General features: G+C 41.6%; 1 protein-coding gene across 6 annotated transcripts; it reads left to right on the top strand.

Moving 5' to 3' along the window:
* Positions 1-207: 207 nt before the first annotated feature.
* Positions 208-22,746, top strand: zfr2 (zinc finger RNA binding protein 2). Of its 6 annotated transcripts, none has more exons than XM_079350463.1 (19): positions 208-341; positions 2,483-2,738; positions 4,192-4,309; positions 4,849-5,076; positions 6,062-6,390; positions 6,596-6,784; positions 7,038-7,278; positions 8,208-8,398; positions 10,745-10,864; positions 12,348-12,493; positions 12,915-13,041; positions 13,132-13,337; positions 13,988-14,156; positions 15,036-15,210; positions 17,787-17,875; positions 18,483-18,578; positions 20,302-20,413; positions 20,743-20,840; positions 21,095-22,746. In XM_079350463.1, the coding sequence occupies exons 1-19, from the start codon at positions 289-291 to the stop codon at positions 21,266-21,268; spliced, it is 3,117 nt and encodes a 1,038-aa protein (XP_079206589.1). In that variant the 5' UTR covers positions 208-288; the 3' UTR covers positions 21,269-22,746. The 6 variants fall into 6 exon arrangements, with proteins under 6 accessions (XP_079206589.1, XP_079206590.1, XP_079206587.1 ...); XM_079350464.1 differs by having other exon boundaries at positions 4,195-4,309; XM_079350461.1 differs by having other exon boundaries at positions 209-341; positions 17,784-17,875.
* The last annotated feature ends 98 nt before the right edge of the window (positions 22,747-22,844 follow it).

The following is a 22,844-nucleotide window of genomic DNA, read 5'->3' on the forward strand; positions in this document are numbered from 1 at the left end:
CGTTGACGTGTGTATTTCCACTGCGCATGCGTTAAATGTCATAGAATAACAATAATATAGCACGGAAATAAATTTATGCCAAAAATCTTTAAATAAATCGGCATAATACGGTTTTATATAAATTCCTTGTTCTGTATAGCGCACTCAGTACGCGTGTTAGATGTTTGTGTGGTCGCAGTTCCGGTGTCGCAGACGACTGTTTCCATTGGATGCGGTAAAGCGGTGAACTATCTTGACTACCAGTCAGTTTTCCACTGCACAGTGCTCTACTGTACTGGGGATGCCAAGATGGCTGCAAGCAACTATTTCGGCTTCACACATGGTGCCGGTCCGCAGTACAGGTAATTCAGGTGTCGTGTGTGTATGTCAGCAGATATATCAGTCGCTGGTGTCCTTTGGTAGATGACAACGTCACTGGAGCGGTTTCACTGCGTAGCGGGCGAGCTGGTCCCGCTAGTTCTTCTTGCTAACATTAGCTAGCTGAGCTCGCAGGCCAACACACTGATTGACTTTAAGGTTAACCATGTACGGTCAACAGCGGACAGAAGGCTGATATCACTGCTGCTTATTTTAAAGAATACTTGAACAGACAACTAACGTCAGTCATTGCATGTGTCGTGCTGCTGGTTTGGACTCTCTGGGTGCAGCTGTGGTGGGGGTGGGGGGGTCGGGGAGTTGAGCCGGTGTTTAGGATTAATGGGGATAAACATGATCAAGCTTCACTTAAGGTCCACTGTCTCTCTATAAGTACTTCTGTCGTATTTCATGTTAAATGACGAGATGTGTCCACAACATAAACTTACCAACATGCGTTTATGGAGGACAGAAAGTGACTCTGCCAACCTTTTTAAAGTCTTGCATAGGTTGATGTTTTTGGTAAGGCTGTTTGACAGAAAGGTAAACCATGTGCCAGATTAACATTTTATCAGATATAATTAACATGTCTAATCTGCACTGTTGCTGTTAATGATTCCACTTCTGTGAGTTGTTCAGGTATGTTGGCAATCACTGAAGCCAGAAATCCTGACAAACAGGACTGTTCTCTCTGCACCACAACACTACTCATGTGTTTGTTCTCTGCTCAATATCTCTCTGCATTTTTCCTCCAATTTAACCAAAGTCTATCATTCTCATAATTTGAAATCATCTTAATCCTCAATCGTGATTTAAAAAAAAAAAAATCATTCAACACAGTCAAATAAGACAATGATATGGAGCTACACATGGTACAGAATAGATTTCGGTGGTGTCATATGATGCTGACTGTAAGCAGGATCACCTATGGGGGGGACAAGGGCATCAGACCTCCAATTGGTACTTTCGGAAAAAGGTGCAGCAAATCCAAGAACCTTGTGCATTTAAAAGCGGATGCAAAAGTCCAAAACAAATGCAATGATGGAAATGTGCTAATACTTAAATCTCTTCAGAAAATATCTGCATTAAGAAACAGGCTTCAATGAAAGTGCTTCAAGCGCTCAGTTGAGCAGTTTATGTTAGAAATGGAAGTGGAGAGGGAAGACACCTCTATACCTCTTTGCATATGAGTTCAGGTTTCTTTTATTTGTTTTTTAGATTACTGTGCAGCCAGAAAAATCGGCATCCCTCATGACACATAGATTACAAGACAAATGAACAACACATAAGAAAATGAATTTGGCTTTGGTTCTTAAATCCTGAACTAATAAATCCACATTGTCATATCAGGCCGTGACTTGGAGCAACATGCAGTAGAGAATGGTTTTCATTGTCATGATGCTCACTTTTAACAGGATTATCTTTACTGGCTGAGGAGGGTAACCGACCTGCAACAGCAGAGAGGACATACTGTACATTAGTAATTACATGCAGTTTATTATTCAATGTAGAGATGAGGGAAAAGTCTCTATAGGTTGCATTTCTTGTTGTTGTTGTTGTTGACTACACTGATGAATTGTTGCACCCCTAATTTGCTTCCATATCAATTCAATAATACAGATGACAGAAATAACCAGATAAATAATTACAGTACCTTCTGATATTTTTCTAAATAACTTGCACAATTTTTCAGTTGATTTCGAACAAACTGATCTCCAAATGTATTTAACAACATTGTTTAGTGAAGACAGGCTGGACTTCATTCATTATATTGGACTAAATCGATTTCAGGTTTTTGTAGTTTTTGTTTGAAATGACAGAATTATCGTATCAGGTTCGATCAGAAAGGACACTGGATCCTTGTTGAAGTAGAGTAGAGCAGTAAAAGATTTTAGTGACTGAACTTTAGTTGGTTTTTAACTGTTACTAATGTGAGCACTTTGAGCCTCTAAAAGCGCAATATAAATGTAAAGTGTTATTATTATTATTATTATTATTGCATTGATTTACCCAAAGTAAAGACTCAAGAAGTCCCCACACACATCTGACCTTTTAAAAGTGTAATGTTCATCAGGTTCCTTTGGCATCACTTCTAAAGTTTACCATTTTCTCCTCTCTTCTTCATCAGTACTCAGCCTCCCCCGGCCTATTCCCATCCCTCCACAGCCAGCTACAGCGTCCAGCAGGCTCCGGCTGTTGCTCACGCTGTGACTGCCTCCTACTCTCCAGCTCCTGTGCAGGCAGCCAGGCCTGTGGTCTCTGCTCCTTACCCTGCCTATCAGAGCCATCAGGCCCCCCCGGACTATGCCTACAGGCAGCCAGACCCCCCCGCTCCACCACAGCCAACGACCACCCCACAGGCGTACCAGGTATACTCGGACACGGTCAGTCTGCCTTCTGCTTCTTATTGTCTCTTGCATGACTTGGTCATATTGGAATGTATGTTTTGTTTTGAGTCATTTGAGAAGACTCGAGGCATGCCTCTTTTCCACCAGCTTTCAAAGACATTGTGTCATTTTGTTCATCTTTCTCCTCTGGCTCCCAGTTCCTGCTTCCATCATATTTAAAACTCTGCTGCTCGTTTACAAAACGGCATCAAAAACAACTCCCCCTTTCCTAAACTCACTCATCCAGGTGTACACTCCCTCCTGCCCATCAAGGCATCTGATCCAACCTTCATAGCAGTGTGCTATGCATTGAAAATGGGTCATATAAGTCGTAGAAATGTGAAATCATTGTTGAAATTGGTGCCTTCTTGACCGAGAAAAGGCAGAAATTGTCTTTTTAGCTCATATGGATGAAAGACAACAACTCCCAGAATGCACAGCACCGCAGGCCCACTCCTCCTGAAGTAGAGGATTTTATGGTGCATTCACATGCCGTCGAACACATCGGGGAAAAAAAGAGATTCTGAGTTCTAAAATGCACATGAAACATCTGCCTGTCGGCCGCAGCCAGCTCGCCGCCGTATTGCGGCTCGCAGAAAGAGCCATGAACATCCGAGACCTTCAAAATCCTCTTCATCCACATCAGTTCGAAGTTGAAACATACTTTTTTCTCCTTTCTCGGTTCCTATCAGCTTTCTCCATAGAGCCTATTAGCATAGCTTCCAAGCAATATGGCGGACGTTAAGTTTCGATCCTGGGGGTGAGGTCCCACCCACTGATCTGTTATCGGTCTGTAGTTTCAGTGGTCAAAAAATATGAAGCACGAGCCATGTCGTTTCAACCCTGCGAACCAAAACACCCCTGAAACTCCTTTTAAGAAAAGAAATGAGGAGCTTTCCCGTCTCAGGGCAAAATAAGGGCCGGATACACAAACATTCAACACGACGACCAGGTTTCTAATGATACACAACTTAATGCAAATGAGTGAAATATCCCTTTAACGAGACTCTTCTCTTCTCGCACCCTTGATCCTGGAACGTACAACCAAAGTCCATTCAATCTGAAGAGTGCCTTTGCACCTTTTCAATAAAGACCCAGCTATTTTCATGATCTCATACTCTCTGAATGGTAGCGATGGTAATCATGATGATATTGATCATGACGATATCGAGGATGGTTTTGAGTCTGATTAGATCTGTCATTAGCAGCTGTCTGTGCTGATGATGTTTCCTCCTCTCTCGATCTTGCTTGTGTTGTATTTGCACTCTGATGTGCGTCGCTTTGGATAAAAGCGTCTGCCTAAATGAATTCTAGAAACAACAACGTTTTCCTTCTTATATGAATGACAGTGTTAGATCGCACACAGTGGCTAAAATGGATGTACTTAATTGTGTGTGTTTTATTATTTATTTTTTTTAAAACCTCTTTTTGCCAATGCTTCTATCACCAGCAGGACAACTACAGCTATGGGCGCCCTGCAGCTGTCACAACCTATGACAATAAACAGTACTACCAGACGAGCATAGCACCGGCTCAGAGGACACCCACAGAGAACTACTACCAGACGGGTGAGTCCGTTTGTTTTAACTGTGATGATGTGTCCAAATGACTTTATTGTCAGGGTTATGTGAATGTTATAAGACACACTGAAGGGATCGAGTTTGTCTTCAAGTCTCGGGGAGTGCTGCTCCACAGAGGTTGCTTACTGTGAGATGTCACTTGAGGCAGCCTCCTCATACGTCTACTTAAGGTCATTAGTTTGAGGCTACATCATCAGCCACGACTAGCACAAGACACAAACCATCTCTGTCCCATGGACTGTTTATAAGGAGTGAGCGTAACGTCTTGGTTTCAGACGTGAAGCCCACACAAAACTCATTTAAAGCGGCATTGTTTCTCATCATGGCCAGCGGGGGGCGACTGCTTGGTTCTGAAAAAATAAATCAATGGAAGTGGAAGCAGATTAAAACACTTCCTCAGAGGCGAAACAATGCATAGTGTGTGTTGCTGTTGTCATTGCAAACTGTGAGAGTGTCTAAGAAGATGTGTGTCCGTGTTTCTGTTTAATCCTGACCCATCACTCTCTACCCACAATGCTGTGTTTCAGTCGGGGTTAAGAGTGCTTACAGTCCAGCTCCTTCCACTGTGTACAACCAACCCCCTCCACCCCAGAGGCAGGTAACGGCCCTTAAACCTCTGGTCCCCGCCAGCCCTGTTTCTACCAGCTACAACATTTACCCAGTGTCCACCAGTGTCCAGCAGCCTCCTACACCCATTTCATCATACACCCTCGGCTCCTCCTTTGGATCCACTGTTTCTGCCACCACCTATTCAGGTAACCTTCATGTTCAAACTGTATTAGATTAGACGCTCTGTGTGTTTATAAAGAGGGCCGTGTGCATTTATAATACCTGATTCTAGAAAGCTAAATGCTGTTTACACGCTCTGCAACATACAGGTCGTAGTTTTCATCATGACTGGCACACGAGCTCAGGAAAGTGGTTTCCGCCATTGATCACTTTGTGGAGCTGCAGCACAGAATTGTTCAATGTCTTTCTCTTCAAAATGACACAGGATTACATCACGTGACAACTGCAGAAACACGGGTGTAATGATCAACTGCAGGTAACCCCGTATACAGCTGGGTTTGTACAAATACAATCCAGGCTTCTCTCCTCATCATTTAGGGATTCCAACAACCATCTTTTGTTTAAAAAAAACCCCAAAACAAAATGTTAAAATGCGTAGGTGGCAACTGAGACCGCCAATCTCTCTGTGCTGTGCAGCAGTTGGATGCATTTCTCACCGTCCAGCTCGACAGTTTCATACATATGTGACATCGCTAAAACTATGAATACGTCGTCCTGCATCGCAGCTGCAGCATAAATAGACGTACATATGAAACAATCTCAGTTGTTGTTGCATAGTTCCTCACACACAGTAGTTGTTTCTTAGAACTGTTTCAAACATGTTGGCTTGCAGAGTTTGTAGGTGAGCCACTAAAGCAGACAGTTCCAAGAAGTTAGCCAGGTGGGAACTTGCTGTCCACAGAAGAAGCTCGTTGAGTTTCTTTCTATGAACTCTGAACTCATCGTTTCATTTAGTCAGGGTAAGGGTGACGGAGTTTGCACATAAACGCCTTACCGGAGTTAAATTTGGAGTTTCTTATTACGTCTTTGATACTTTTCTGAGAGCACGTTAGGAATGAGTTTCCCAGTGCAGCTTAGTGCTTCATGGCTGCTGGCTGTTTGAGTTTGACCCACATCTTATATGCTTTTCTCCTCTCTTAAAGCTCTCTCTCTTCTCTCTCTCCCCCTCAGGCATTAGCTACTCCACTTACGATTCAACCGGCTACACCTCCACCTCCACCCCCTCCTATTACCAGCCGGCCCAGCAGACTCTCACCCAGCCTCCACCTCAACAGCCACAGCAGCCACAACAGCCCCAGCCCTCCATCCAGCCTCCACCCAAGCAGCTCACAAGCTCTTCCTGGAGCAATTCAGGCAGCAACATGGTGACAGCTCCATCTGTGAACACCTACAAAAAGCCAATGTTTCATCAAAACAAGCTGCAGAAGCCTAAAGGGCCCCCTAAACAACCCCAGCTCCACTACTGTGACATTTGCAAGATCAGCTGTGCAGGCCCACAGGTAGGATCATTTACATGAGTTCATAACAACTTTTTATATAAAATCTATATTATGTTGTGAAGTTGAAACAAGTACACATGGAATACGATATTAACCTTTAGGAGCAGAATACACATCGAAATGTCAATGCAAACATGTTTGGATTTGATCAAATAAGGAAAAGTAACACATTCATTAATGAACTGTTTTTTATTGACCACATTAGACGTACCGGGAGCACCTTGAGGGCCAGAAGCATAAGAAAAAGGAGGCAGCTCTAAAATCTGGGGGCCAGGTGGGTGCAAGTAATGGGCCACGAGGAGTTCAGACTCAGTTACGCTGTGAGTTATGTGATGTCTCCTGCACCGGGGTGGACGCCTACGCTGCTCACATCCGTGGGGCCAAACACCAGAAGGTTAGTTCCCTGTAGATGCTTTCATCTTAAAGTGTTTCCATACTTGTTTAGTGAAATACTGGCAGTGGTAGACACTATTGTTGTAACATGCTTGCTGTATTGGACATGATTTTAGTGTCACCATGTGATGTTTTCCGTCTGAGCTGCCAGGCCTTGGAACAAAATCCCACCCTAGAGATTTATGTTGGGATTAAGTGTCAGATCCCTTAAATGGTTGAGTCTTCTATTGTGTGTCTTCTTTAAACTTGGAAAGGTGGTGAAACTTCACACCAAGCTGGGAAAACCTATCCCTTCAACTGAGCCAGTGCTGGTGAATTCTGTTCCAGTTGTCACAACCTCGACAGCCGGCAAACCTCAAGTCTCCACGTCCACTCCTGCTTCTGTATCAACCACGACGACTCCCAGCGTGACCCCCAAACAGGTGGCTGTAAACACCACGACCAAAACCACAGCACCAGTCAGGAAGCCCGCTCCATCCAAAATAACTGTCATTTGTAAGTCCACTCGTCCTTTCAGATGACAAAGCATGTTTTTTTTGTTTTGTTTTTTTTACCAGGTTTGTTTTGACGAGCGCAGTGCAGCACACGATGCTTTGATGTTAGTCTATTTTAAACACTGCAGCTTTTCTTGCCTCTTTGGTTGTTAACTGCCTACAAACGTTCATACAGCTACTGGGCTCCTTCAAAACATATGCAGTACTTAATCACATCCTTTGCTCGAGGGGGGGGGGACACCAAAGCTGCCATAAAAACTACTGTTTTATCAAGAGAGGGCTTGATAAAAGGCTGGAAGATGACATGCTGACTCATATTTTTAAACTATACTGAATAATGAACTGTCAGCTGGTCGTCTGTTTCATCAAACTTAGAGTTGTGAAATATATAAGAGACTAAAGTAATGACAGGAGGGGGGTCTGGGGGCATTCTCCCCGAGGAGGATAAAATAGCTGTTGTATCGTGTAAATGGACGAAACAACTGCCAAGGCAGGGGGGGACCAGATCTTTAAAAACTTAAAAACTAACTTTTTTGCAACTTTATTTCGAAAAAATGTTTTCAACGCATATTAATTTATCACTCAGAAATACATGTTTATGATGACATGATTACTGGGGGGGTAATTCACTATTCTTCTAGGATTTGGTAGTACGTTCCCACCCACCTGTCCCCTGCCCCCCGGGATTTCCGCCAATGCCTGAAGACTTAATACAAGGATGCAGTGTATCGCTTAGTTATCACAATCTTATCTTCAAAAACAAAATAAAACCTGTTATAATGGTATCACGTCAAATAACTGATGCTTTAAATAAATACTGTTGAAATCATTCATTTTTAACTGTAAGTGTCTGAAATCAACCTTTTGAATTGCATATAAGAAATAACAATTATTTGATTCGCTCTAATGTTGATCTTATTGGCTGCATAGCAAATAAGCCTGCCAGCGTTCCTGTGGCTGCAGTCACAGCAGCACCAGCTGTGGTCGTGGCTGCTGCCAAAGTGGAGGAGCCTATACAACAGTCCGCTCAGAAGATAGAACCTCAGAGTGACGATGAGGATGGTGACAGAGCCGGTGGTCAGGGAGACATCCAGCCAGTGGGACATGACTATGTAGAGGAGGTAAGAAAAAAGACACTATCACACATGTTGCGTGTGTTTCTTATATATATATATATATATATATATATATATATATATATATATATATATATATATATATATATATATGCAGGTGGTGACCCCAGACAACTTCTCAGTTCTAATTCTTTCTGGCTGATGTTTTGGTCACTTATGAATGCTAGCGGTGCTTTCACTCTCTTGGTAGCATGAGACGGATGAGATCCTTCGACCTCTTGTGAGACCATATGCTGGTGCGGTTTCCCCTGGGTTTCTCCTAATGCAAGACAATGCTAGACCTCATGTGGCTATAGTGTGTCAGCAGTTCTTACAAGATGAAGGCATTGATGCTATGGACTGGCCCGCCCGTTCCCCAGAACTGAATCCAATTGAGCACATCTGGGACATCATGTGTCACTCCATTCACCAACGCTACAATGCACCACAGACTGTCCAGGAGTTGGCGGATGCTTTTGTTCAGGTCTGGGAGGAGATCCCTCAGGAGACCATCCACCACCTCATGGTGTTGTAGGGAGGTCATATAGACATGTGAACCTCATTTTGACTTTTTTTTTTTTTTTTTTTTTTTTTTTAAGTTTTATTTTTGGCCTTTTTGCCTTTATTTGAGAGGGAGGACAGTGGATAGAGTCGGAAAGGGGGAGAGAGAGCGGGGAGAGACATGCGGGAAATAGGCACACAGGCCGGACGCGAACCCAGGCCGCCCGCTCGCGAGGACTGAGCCTCAATACATGGGGTCGCGCGCACTGCCGCTGCGCCACCGGCGACCCCATTTTGACTTGTTTTAAGGGCATTACATCAAAGTTGGATCTGTCTGTAGTTTTTACACTTTAATTTTGAGTGTTACTCCAAATCTAGACCTCCATTGGTTAATAAATTTGATTTTCATTGATCATTTTCATCATCATTTTGTTACTCTGCTTTTAAAAAGTCCACCTCTACTCCGCTTATTAATCTAAATTAGTAGACCAAAGAGCTGTCAAAAGACACCAGAGACAAAATGATAGACCTCCACAAGGCTGGAGGGCTACAGGGGCTTTTGCCAAGCAGCTTGGTGAAAATAGATCAACTGTTGGAGCAATTGTTAGAAAATAGAAGAGGCTGAAGATGAGTGTCAGTCTCCCTCGGACTGGGGCTCCATGCAAGATCTCACCTCGTGGGTATCAGTGATGATAAGAAAGGTGAGGAATCAGGCCAGAACTACACGGGAGGAGCTGGTCAGTAACCTGAAGAGAGCTGGGACCACAGTTTGACCACAGTCGGTAGAACACAACGCCGTCATGGTTTAAATTACCAGTGACCATCGGGATGATCCAGAGGAGGCATGGGAGAAAGTCATGTGGTCAGATGAAACCAAAATAAAACTTGTTGGTCTAAACTTCAAAAGAAAAAAAAGAAGAACACCATCCCTCGTGTGAAGCATGGGGGTGGAAACATCAAGCTTTTGGGGCGCTTTTCTGTGAAGGGGGCAGGAAGGCTACACTGCATTAAGGAGAGGATGAATGGGGCCATGTATTAACGAGATTTTGAGATTCAACAACCTCCTTCTCTCAGTCAGAGCATTGAAGACGGGTCTTGGCTGGGTCTTCCAACATGACAATGACCCGAAGCACAAAGCCAGGAGAACCAAGCAGGGGCTCCGTAAGAAGCATATCAAGGTTCTGGAATGGCCCAGTCAGTCTCCAGACCTAAATCCTCTTTGGAGGTAGCTGACACACTGTTTCTCAGCGACAGCCTGGAAACCTGACAGATGTAGAGAAGATCTGTGTGGAGGAGTGGGCCAACATCCCTGTTACAGCGTGTGCAAACCTGCTCAAGAGCTACAGGAAACGTTTGACCTCTGCAATTGCAAACAAAGGCTCCTGTACCAAATATTAACACTGATTTTTCTCAGGTGTTCAAATATGTATGTGCAGACCCTTAGTGGTTTCTGCAATAAGTCTGAGTGGGCTGATGTGAGAATCACTCCTCTGTAAGTTTATATTCTGTTTTCAGGAGTGCATTTGTGAAAAGGGATATAGAAACCTTTTGTATCACCTTTACATGCTTTGTTTGGGGGTTTCAACAGTGTAAAGAATCACAGCTGATATTTTAAAGAGGTTTGTGCAAAGTGCTTTAAATGAAATCAGTCCTGTAGTTCAAACATGTTTACTGTATTTGACCCAGTGGTCTTGTTTTTTTAATCAAGATTGAATGTATTATTTAGTATTCAAGTATCTAGAATAATTCATACAATGATTCAGTTGTATCTCCTTTATTAAATAGTGTATTTATTTCTAAGAGTATAAGATAATTTTTGTTGTCTGTATCTGAACTGTCACTGTGTCTCAGGTTCGTAATGACGATGGCAAGGTGATCCGCTTCCACTGCAAACTGTGTGAGTGCAGCTTCAACGACCCCAACGCTAAAGACATGCACCTGAAAGGAAGGAGGCACCGACTGCAGTACAAAGTAAGAGAGTCGAAACATCAGTGAAGCATATCTTCAACCATTTAGTATTTTAAAAAGCAACACATGTCCACAGTTTCATTCACATAGTACTCCAGATATTAACCATCTGCAAAGAGTCAATAAAACAATATCAAAACATGTTAAGGTAAATCTCTTCTCCTCCTCTTTTGGTCTGAAAATAAAGAGAAAAAAAGCCTAAATCTTCTTCACATAATGTGTGAAGTTAAATGAACAAACACAAAGGTTTCTCTGTCTAAACAGCTTCTAAATACAAAAAACTTTATTTGTCTCCGGGGGGCAACTTCCTCCTCAAAAATAGTTTTTGCTAAAACATTTTTAACTTCAGCCAAGGGAAACACACACTCCAGGTGTCCCCTGTTACATCTATCTTTTTTTTTACACTATTATTACACTTGATTAAAATATTTATGGATCAGAGTTCTTACATGCTTCTCATTTAATCAGACTAACAATTGTTGTAAAATATCATTTTAAGGGCTACATTCAGACCATCAATCCATTTTGATTGTTGTACACTGTCCTTGTGTGTCCTGAAAGGCGCTTGTAAATCAAATGTATTGTAATAATGTGGTCAGTTAAAGGGTAGAAGTGTGTTATTGACCTTACTGATGCACACAGTTTGCAGTGAAGGAGATTGTCTTAAGGGGCTCTGCAGAGTTAAATAATAATAATAATAATTTACACTTTATTAATCCCACGAGGGGAAATTCGGTTTTTTACACTCTGTCTAACACACACATAGGCCGAGATACACACTCATGCACAAACAGGGTTCTAGTGACATGCATTAATGGAGAGGTCTCAGAGTGAGGGGGCTGCCCACAGCGAGCGCTCCAGAGCAGTTTTGGGGTTCGGTGCCTTGCTCAGGGGCACCTCGGCAGTGCTCAGGAAATGGACTGGCTCCTCTCCAGTTACCAGACCAGTTTCCGGACTTGGTCCGTGCCGGGACTTGAACCGGCGACCCTCTGGTTCCCAACCCAAGTCCCTACAGACTGAGCTACTGCCGCCCCTTAACAAGCAGCCCTTAAGAGCCGTTTATGGTGAGAACTCTGATGCTCATAGCAAAATGATTCCCAGCTATATCAAAGATATCCCATCACTCTACTGATCAGCAGATGGCAGCAATATGCATAAGTATTCTGTCATGTGGCAGCAAAGCCAGGAACTCCTTTTTCACTTAGGTAAGTCCTTCAAGCAGGCAGGCCAGGTTTGAGTCCAACATGTGGCTCCTTTTTCTTGCCATGTCATCTCTCTCTCTCTCTCTCTCTCTCTCTTGTACGGATTAAAAAGGCTGACTTTGAATAGATGAGACCTGAGATCTAAAGGTCATGCTTTTTATTTAGTTTTGTTTTTTTTACCACATTGGAGATTGCCTCGACGGTTTCATATATCAACTGATGTTCACTAACTCCTCTCTACATGACACTCACATAGTTTTGCCTTTCTTTCCATGTCTCTGTAGAAGAAAGTGAACCCAGAGCTCCCCGTGGAAATCAAACCCAGTAACCGAGCAAGGAAGCTGCAGGAGAGCAAGCTGAAGAAGCAGAAGCAGAAAGCAGTGCTGAAGAGGCAGAGAGACGATGAGCAGCGCTGGCACATCGAGATGAGGTTAGCCAAAGTTATTAAACTAAGTTTCATGAAAAGGTGATATTAGTAAAGAGGAAATCATAAAAACACACTCTCTGACTATCAAATTCATTCCTCATTTAAAAAGGCTCATTTCCTGTTTTCTGCCCCTGCTCTCACAGCCTGAGAGAATTCATATAAACTGAGCCACATGATCACCTCAGGTCCTCTGCTTGAACTGTGATACAAGAGGAAATTCAATTTTCTGTTGCAGTGGATACACTTCCAATTTCAACAGAGCAGATGAATAATCATAATAATTATTCTATGATCAAAGGTAGATTAGAGCGGTTTAGTCATTTGCCCTTTAATGAAGTACTGTGTGCTTTTAAATGACAGACCTAACAATTCCCAGTGTAACTAAAAGACTTGATAAAAGATGAAACATCCCCACCTCCTGCAGGAGATATGAGGAGGACATGTACTGGAGGAGGATGGAGGAGGAGCAGATGTACTGGGGGGAGCAGAGACGCAGGTTGGCACCTCCACCGCTGATGAGCCGGCCTGGTATGCCGGTGCCCCCTCTACTGGTGAGCCATGCAACTGCAGCATTTGATTTGAACCCTAAAATACATTGAAAGTCACTTTAACAAATCATTTGTTCCCTTTTTTCCCCGAAGACGTGCGTGCGTCGACCAGACTCCCCTGATGACCGTCACATCATGGCAAAACATTCGACCATTTACCCCGTGGAGGAAGAGCTGCAGGCCGTTCAGAGGATTGTCTCTCACTCTGAAAGAGCACTTAAACTGGTGTCAGACTCCCTGCTGGATAAGGAGACGCCAGTTGTTGCCCCTGTTGCCACTGAAGGAGGAGATGAAAAAAGGTAAAGAGTGCAATCGAGCAGAAAATTCACAATTCCGTCTGGGAATGCTGGAAGTACAAGTTAGTTAGCTTTAGGATAACAGAGCTGCACTTAAAATCATGACACATTATACAGACAACTTGTGTGTAATGGAACCTTCAAAATTATTAAAGGCAAACACGTAGCGCGTAAAGAAGCACTTAGGGACTGTTTTTTACCAGTTTTTTTTTCTTTCTTTGGAGTTGCAGTGGTTTTCAGCTGTGAAGCTCTGGTTGTGCCACGTTGCCGTGTACGTACATATCTGCACAGGTCCCATCTAAAGCACATCAGAAGAGCTGTATGTGTATAAAATCAACACGGATTGTCATTAAATTAAAAGTGTGAGTGACTATCATAGTGTCTGATCAAAAGAAACAAAAGTGCTGTACGGACGAGATGCTCAGTGTAACTACTGGTGCTCTGGAGCAGAGTGTACAAACGTGATGCCAAAACACATAAAGCCTGTGTCTGTCAAACAACAAACAGCATTAAAAATGTAGATGGATACTAACACTTTGTTCTAAGGCAAATGATCAATTGAAGAATACACAGTAATAATATCTTCATTAAGTTGCCTGAACTGTAAAGTCAGTCCTTTCACCTCTTTATTTTGGCCTCTTCACTCTCGACAGTTTAGAGAACTCGGCACGGCTGCTTAAAGGCGTGATGCGGGTGGGAATTCTGGCCAAAGGCCTGCTGCTCCGCGGAGACAGGAACGTTGAGCTTATCCTTCTGACCGCGAAGAAACCCACCATCTCTTTACTGAAGAGCATCGCAAAACAGCTGCCCAAAGAGCTCGAGGTAAGAAACCCCCGTCCCAAACTGTAGATTTGAAGGCATTGGTTGAGGGGTGGAAGAATAAAGGTAAACTGCGATCACAACACTTTAAATACACCTGACGTTTGATCTTAAACTAATAGAGGATTTCCTGGAAATGGGTTTAAAAAAAAAGAAGTTTCAACAGACCCCCATGAAAAAAACAAAACCCCTTTCTTCGCTAGGTTATGCAGTAAACAGTTTTTTTTTAAATGACATCATGGCAGCTGCTGTAGATTTCTTCAGTGTCGCCTGCTTTATGATTTGTGTCATAAGATCCAGATAAGAACTTTTCCCTCCGAAGCTTTACTTATACACAAATATGTGTAAACAACCCAAATATAAAAGCAGCTCGTTTGTCTTTAGTGACCATGAACGTCTGTCCTCCACAGCCAGACACATTTGTTAAAAAAAATGGTGGAACCTAGAGACCAAACCCTGCTAGCATTTAGAGCCAACAAGACTTGATAAAAGGTTGTGATGTGTTGTAATTCCTAACTCTTCCTCCCTCCAGCATTAGCTGTAATGACTGTTTGATTAAAGGTGCTTTTGACTGATCTTTAGATTCACTGCCTGGTTATGACACCTGAATCCTACAGAGTGAGATGGGGCTCCTCTTCTTTAACTGCCCCTTTACTTCCTAGACATTACAATTAATCAGACATAATTCATTATGGAGAGATGTATATTAATGTTAAAGTCACGACCCCATTTGAATTAGAGAAAACAATTGCACAACCAAAAGATTAAAAAAAAAACAACAACAGTATTGCCCCCCCACTTCCTTGTCATACAAGGCTAGTCTTTGCCCACACACCCTCCTCCTCTGTAGTGAGTAATCCCAAGTGTCCTTTTAACTGGCAGACTTTTTCTGAAGATCAGTATGAGGTGCAGGCTCACCCCGAGGAGGCGAACATCGTGATATTTTCAAGCAAGGAGCCCAAAATGCAGGTGACCATTTCTCTCACCTCGCCGCTGATGAGGGAGGACACTGCTGCTGAGAAGGACAAGCAGGCAGGAGGAAAATCGGCTGAGAAAGGTTAGAGAAGCCAAAGCTTTCAGTACCAGACAACAAAATGTAAGCAATGTGTCTAATACACCTATATATACATTTATAGATATATATATATATATACCCTTTGCTCCGCCCTTCCACTCAGTTACAACCTAAATTTTAAGCTGAAAAGCTTTAAAATGAGAGGTGGGACTTTTAACCAAGCCCACCGTAACGTTTTTTTTTTTTGTTTTTTTTTTCTTTAAACCCTGAAATAAAACTTAACATGCATTCATTTGTCCCACTCCTTTCATTTCCCCCATTTTCTGCAGTCACAATAGTTATTTCTGTTAGCACAACATGGGAACCAAAAGCCGGGCTCTCCGACCTTTCTGTGCCATGAGGGTGTGTGTTTATCTGGTGAACACATGCTCAGAGAGAAGCTTTGATGATAAACTGAAGTGACGATCAGTGTTCAGATAATGCCCAGGGATGAACCTGCTTCAAATGGTGACAGTTTCTACTTCTTCTTTTTTTTTAGACCGTTGAGAAGAGTTGTTTGTTTTGTTTGTTTTTTAAGCAGTGTGGCCATAAAAAACCTGCGAGGGGATTCTGAGGTCCAGAGGCTTCCCATCCCCTCGTTTGTCATCCCTGCTTCATTTCAGGCATTATCAGTGATGAGGCGTTGGAGTGTCGTTTTATTGCTTCACAATGATCTGTCTTTAAAAAAAGGAATACGATCCCCGGTCATTACTTCCCCTGCTGTGAACCAGTCAAGATCATTGTATGTTGCAAGCACTCCTCTGCCTGCTCCAATAACTGTTCGTATTTTAATGTGTTTTTCACATTTGGAAAACATGTTAGAAATGTTTTCTGTGGCCGTTGTGTTTTTATTTAATTATTTTCAACTTTTGTTTGGGTTTGTTGATCAATTCCCCTTACTCTGTATCAGCAGACCTAGGCAAGCCAATGGCTAACCTGAAGACCACACTTGTTCACATACCACTAAGAACAGAGCATTTAAAGAAGCAGGCTGCCCATTTTTGTTCACCTTTTTCCAGAGACGGAAACCCTGTTACTCTCCACCATCAGAGGGACTCGGGTGCTTCCAGCTCTAAGAGGCATGATAAATATGGGTGTTTGATTCTCAGTGGTATGGTAGTGTAGACTTCACAATATGGCTTTGTTTTTTTTTTGTTTTTTTTGTCATGTGTTTCCCGTGTAAGAAAGCTAACGTCATTTGTTGTTGCTACATCTCTAGTGAAAAAAGAAGTGTGGAAAGCCCCCGGGCTGTTCTGTTGAAATATGACCTTATCGCAGTCGTCAGTGACCACACTGATGTTTTGGAAAAACCTGTCATTTGTCCTCTTTGCTAATGTCTCTTTTTTCAGTTTCTGAATATCTGAATCCAACACAAACTGGAGCAAAGTGTTTTTGATTTTTTTTAATTTTATTTCCAGAAAATAGCTTCTTATTCTGTCAAACAGAGGACATCTTAACATATTTTAAAAAGTGTGGAAAACTATGTTCTGGGATCTAAAACCTCCCTTTGTTTGTTAGTCAAATGCAAAAGAGGAGAAATCCACAACACTCAAGAGTTTGACTTCAAGCATGTGAGAGCATGTTCTCCATGTGAAAAGCTTCACATTTGAACTGAATAAATCATGAAGGTTGAGAAGATTTTAATGGAAAGAGAAAGTGGACGTGTTGTCTAAACATGGGTCACAAAGCTCCTGTCCTGAACAGAAGGGAACGTCTCAACATAGTTTGGAGTGAAGAGCCTGAACACAGTAAGAGGACGGAGAGGAGATTGACTCACACGATGAAGGAGTCAGGAAAACAGACCATGTGAAGAACAACCATCTTAAAAAATGAGGATTTTTTAAGATGGTTTTTTGAGGCCGAAGCACCTTTTCCATCCATGCCACTAAAAATATAGGACGGTATTTTTGATCCGTCTTGAATCTTTTAGTGGCATGGCGTAAGTGTGCACACAATTCAATGAGGGTCCGAGCATTTAATGTAAAAACATCTCACAGCAGACATTTTGACTCCACATTAAGGATTTATGGTTTCTCCATTTCAGGCCTTAAAATAGACCATGAATGTGAACACATTCTCACGGCCTTTATTGGTGTAAAAAAAGATTGAAGTCACACACTAGGGACATTCAACCTGACAAGTCAAAATGTTTCTGTAGAGAGAGATGGAGTCGGGCAGATCGGAAGCTGATACAAGTGTTCAAGTGATGTTGCACAAATATGTATGTGGGTTATTCACCGCTCTGAACACCATGGGTTTCCTTCTTGATTTTGCACTTTTCTTTGAAGCTAGAATAAAACACACGATTGTAATGTGTGTCCTCTCAGCATACACACTTCAGTTTTCTTATTGAAGGGTGAAATGTGTGGTGCCCTTATGTTTCTCATAAACCCGAATTGTAAAAGAACCCGTACTCTGTTTGAAGAGCTAAACACCAGCATCCAGAGTTATAGAAGTCCATCCCTAATTGGTTCCTTTACATAAACCACAAAACATAAAAGAATTGCTGTGATTGATCTGATTTAGCATTAGTGGGATTGTAACTCATGAGCCAGTACTGTAAATGTTATCTCCAGCAGGTGTGGCTGAGAAGGACCCTCCTGATCTTTTGAACAAGAGAAAATGTCTGGAGTACCTGGCAGCTCTCCGTCACGCCAAATGGTTTCAGGTAAACGCATCAATACAACTCAACCTCTGGCCTTCCTGTTGATGTTACTCCATAACAGAAGTTGTTGTGCAAAAACAAGGCACTTTTCCTCCTTTTTTTTTTTTTTTTTGTGAAACAGAGTGTCACAATCTGAGATGATTTTATCTTGTGCATGAGGCCGAGCACATGTGTAACTAAGGACATAAACAGTGACCTGGCTGACAAAAACAAAATCTAATGCAGCCTATCAGTAACAAGGTGCTTTCCGACTGTGAGCCGTCTGCTATCATTAGATGCAATGTTTGATGTGGTAGGCTGCAGCTTGTTCTGTCCTGTTGACTATGTCTCTCATTCACGTCCAAGTTGTCGTTTTTTTGTATTCTGTTCAACTCGTTAACTCGTCACTCAAGCAGTTTATTAACCTTCACTATGACGGAAACACTGTTTATGATTTTTACCACCTTTTTTTATGAATCCCAATCTAAAACAAGTTATTGATGAAGATAACTTTGAATGGTCACGTTGTTGCCACATGATATATTTGAAGTAACACTGTTGTCACACAGGCCGTCAGACAGTCATGCCCTCTGCATGTTATCTAATGTGTTTTTGTTACTCATTTCTGAAGGCTCGGGCCAACGGGCTGCAGTCATGTGTGATCATCATTCGAGTGTTGAGAGATTTATGTCAGCGGGTCCCCACCTGGGGGAAGCTGCCTGGCTGGGTAAGTTCCTTCAGCTGTCTATCATAACTAATCTTTTTTGTTTTTGTTGGTGCAGCATACAAGCGAGGAACAGAAGTATTTGAACAAACTGTGATTTTGCAAGTTCTCCCACTTAGAAATTATGGAGGGGTCTGAAATTTACATTGTAGGTGCATTTCCACCGTGAGACGGAATTAAAAAAATAAATCAGAAGATCATTGTATGATTTTGAAATGTATTTGTATTTTATTGCTGCACATACATATTTGAACACCTGAGAAAAATCAGTGTTAGGGGTCAAACGTTTTCCTGTAGCGCACAGAAAAGCGCCCCAAAAGCTTGATGTTTCCACCCCCATGCTTCACACGAGGGATGGTGTTCTTCTTTTTCCTCCAAACATGGCGAGTGAAGTTTAGGCCAACAAGTTTTATTTTTGTCTCATCTGACCACATTTTTTTCTCTAGTAAATTTATATTTGCGTAGACTTATAGCAAAACGATCAGATGGAGACCACATTCTTTATTGTAATTTATAATTTAATGTTTAGTTAATTTATTATAATATCAAAGAACAGGTTGTCTTAAATTAAAGCACAGACAAGGAGACTGTAAATGAACATCACAGCTGCAACACGTTTATTTTTTTGTTGTAGCCGAAATTAAGTTTTACAAAGAAATCGAAAGTAAGACAATGATAAATAAATAACAGTGAGAAGTTGTCTGCAACATAATTAAATATTCTTTAGTTTTTGTAACGGTCCCTTTAAATATAAAACACAATGAAATAAACAGGTGAACAGAAGGAAGAAAAGAAGAGGAGGCTTTTATTTGATCCTTTAAAACAATAAACAGGTGAAGTTAACGTCTGTATGATGATATTAAATGTCCATCTTAGTTGGAGCAGTGTTTTGGTTTGTACAAACACTTACACACGGAACTTACTTTTGTATAGGTCACTCCTGCCGTGACTACCGGCCGCAATAGGCGTTACACGTGATCATCAAGTCGGCATCGGTGCAGACTCGCTGGCGGAGGGTTTTATGGACCACTACCACTCCCCGCTAAGTGGTTTGAGACGGACTTAATATGGCGGACCCTCCACGTGGAAGCGCAAACGGAGGGGTAGTGGATAGGGCTAGGGTGGACGGTTTGATAAAGACCGTTAGATTAATAAGTGAAGTAGAGGTGGACTTTTTCAAGGCAGAGTAACAGGTCTTTGAGAGCCAGAATTCTTGCTGATTGGTAGGTGTTCAAATACTTATGTGCTGCAATAAAATACAAATAAAGTATTTAAAAATCATACAATCTGATTGACATTTTTTTTATTCTCTCACAGTGGAAATGCACGTACAATGTAAATTTCAGACCCCTAAATGGGAGAACTTGCCAAATCGAAGGGTGTTCAAATACTTAGGTTCCTCTCTGTTTATAATCATGAGGATTTATAAAAATATCAAGCCACATTTGCGAGGTTGTTGAAACTTAATTTGAGCGTAACTTTCTTCTTGTCAGCTCTAAATAATAATATATATATATATATATATATATATATATATATATATATATATATATATATATATATATATATATATATATTATTTGTTACTTTTTAGTTTTAAATCAACGCTTTCTATTTTTTTGTATGAGAAGAGATCAGAAGATTTGACCAGGAGTCACATACCATCCAGACATCAGGTGGTAGAAGCAGTCATACAGTCAGTGATGTCTTGTTTGTGTGTCTGCAGGCAATGGAGCTGCTGGTGGAGAAAGTGATCAGCAGTGCTACGGGCCCGCTCAGTCCAGGAGAGGCCATGCGCAGAGTCCTGGAATGCATCGCCACGGGAATCTTGTTACAAGGTCAAATCTACATGTTCAGTATATTATTGTGATGTATTTAATTTTACAGGATCTGTCCACCTGATAAATGCCATGTGTGCACCAAGAATTTGTCTTACTTTATATTTACCATTTCTTTTCTTTCACACTTCATAACTTATCACTTAAGTTTTAGTACAAACTTGAATAAGACCCTTTGTTCTGCCACTGATACAGTAACTTCACACACACACACACACACACACACACACACACACACACACACACACACACACACACACACACACACACACACATACACACACACACACACTTGCTTTTTAAACATCTTTCTTCTCTCATTCATTTAGATGGACCAGGGTTGTTGGACCCCTGTGAGAAAGATCAAACCGATGCTTTGGAGAGCATGATGCTTCAAGCCAGAGAGGACATAACTGCCAGCGCTCAGGTAAACACACTTAAAACCTTGGCTTCTGAGTCAGTTATAAATGATTGTACACTTTCACTTTGTGCACATTCTGTGGTTAAAAACGGCAACGGAAAGTTTTAGCTGAGCTACTGTGTGCTCAGTTTATTTCTGTAACCACCAATACCAACTTAATTTACCCCTCTTCGTTTCCTCTGTTTTTACGATCAGTTAACTTTATCAGACAAAAGATTCTTCAAACGTCCACTTGTGTCTCCTGTTTGCTTTGATTTCAGCATGCCCTGCGGCTGCTCGCTTTCCGTCAGATCCACAAAGTGCTGGGTATGGAGTCGCTGCCGGCGTCTAAGGCCAGTGCTCGAAACCGCAAACGTCGACGGGATGGCAGCGACACCGGCGAGGGAGAGGGGGAGGGCAAGAAAGACAAGAAGGAAGAAGCGGAGAATGCTTGACCTCTGCCTCCAGAGCAGAGGCGTTTTATTAGTTTAGACTGGCAGAATGTCACGTTTCAACTTTTCCTATTTTGAAAACAATCTTAACACGCAGCTATACACATATGACATATAACTGACTGTATACTGTAAGCTACATGTTGAATATAGAGGAATCATGTGTCACAGGAAGAGACTGAAGAGTAAGATTCTAGACTGCAAATCCCCTCCCCTGTATACGTCGTAACTCCCTGCAGATATAGTATCTTTAAAGAGTGCAGACTAAATTGGCTCGGGAAAAAAAAACCTTTAAACGAACCGATTTGCACACTTACTACTGACAAATGGTTGCCATTGTTGTCGGTGGTTTTAAAGCCTCCAGTTAAATCAACAGCACTTTAAGCTTTGTTTCCAAGCTTTTGTCTTTGAACAGTCACTTCAGTTCAACCATCACACAGTCGAGTCAGGACTGAATGAACTAACGTTGGTGCATGAAATTTGTACACTAAAATGTTTTTTTTTGGTTTATTTTTTTTTGTTTTTTTTACATTAGAGATGGTACATGTTTTAAAACTGTGAGAGAGATCAGAGGACACAGACTGTTTAGGATTTACACACATAAAGTACTGTGATGTTTATAGTGCCTAAGAAGACACATAAATAATACGATAGTGTTGCTGAGTGAACCTTAAAAAAAGCTTATCCTGAAAACGTTATTCTCTTCCACTATTAAAGTCGTCTGTATTAATGCTTCAACATTTCGCTTAATATGTTTTGTAAACTTGAAGGCCGATGAGTCGATAAGAGAAATCCAAAAGCTCTGCACCTAAAAAAAAAAATTAAGCAATGCTAAAATAACTTCCCCTTAAAAGACAACACTGAGAAACAAAGTTGACACTGGAGCATAGATGTGTCTCTGAAGAGAGGGGTCTTATGTTGCACAGTCTGTTGCATGCTGATGGAATGAAGCACTTAAGAAAAGACAATGTTACTGTATGCAGCCATACTGTTATCATTCAGATAATATAATGCCTAGTAGTCTTTTTTTTCTTTTTTCTTTTTTTCTTGCAGAGTATGGCTAGCAGAAGAAAGAAGCTTTAGTTTAAATCAAGAGACTGAATATCTACTGTCATGATCAAGTAGTCCTTTGATGTTCTTCCTTGGGCCTGTATCATGTTTTTGTGTAAGAGAGGACTGAATTAGAGGATCATTACTGAGTGAATATTGTCATGATCTTATTATTACACAAAGATGTGGGTCAGTGAAGGGCAAGTTGCACAACTTTTGGCTTAAAGGTGAGACTGTAATTCAGTTTTGTTTTTTTGTTAGATTTTTAATTTACCAAGAGCATCTTATATAAGTACTTATTTTAATTCTGAAGTATGATGCAAACTTGTGTATTTTTTAAAGGAAAAGTGGGAGCGTTGCTGTCCTATCATTTGAATGTCTTTGTAGTGTTGCCTACAGTTAAAAGGAGATATTAAAACCCTTTTAAGCCACTTTTTTTTCTCCTGTCTGTGATTTGTCTGTGTCCTTTAATATTTCACTCAATTCAAACACGTTTCTTGGTCTAAAAACAGAGTAGGAAGCCACACCG

This window comes from Symphodus melops (assembly GCF_947650265.1).
Source record: "Symphodus melops genome assembly, chromosome: 8".
In the NCBI taxonomy this organism is placed as follows: Eukaryota; Metazoa; Chordata; class Actinopteri; order Labriformes; family Labridae; genus Symphodus; species Symphodus melops.

Excerpts from the sequence above, each read along its gene's own strand:
- zfr2 (XM_079350461.1), top strand. The coding sequence starts at position 289 with ATGGCTGCAAGCAACTATTTCGGCTTCACACATGGTGCCGGTCCGCAG. Across the intron at positions 13,338-13,987 it reads GAAGGAGGAGATGAAAAAAG|TTTAGAGAACTCGGCACGGC; the intron begins GTAAAGAGTGCA and ends CACTCTCGACAG. Across the intron at positions 20,414-20,742 it reads CACGGGAATCTTGTTACAAG|ATGGACCAGGGTTGTTGGAC; the intron begins GTCAAATCTACA and ends TCATTCATTTAG.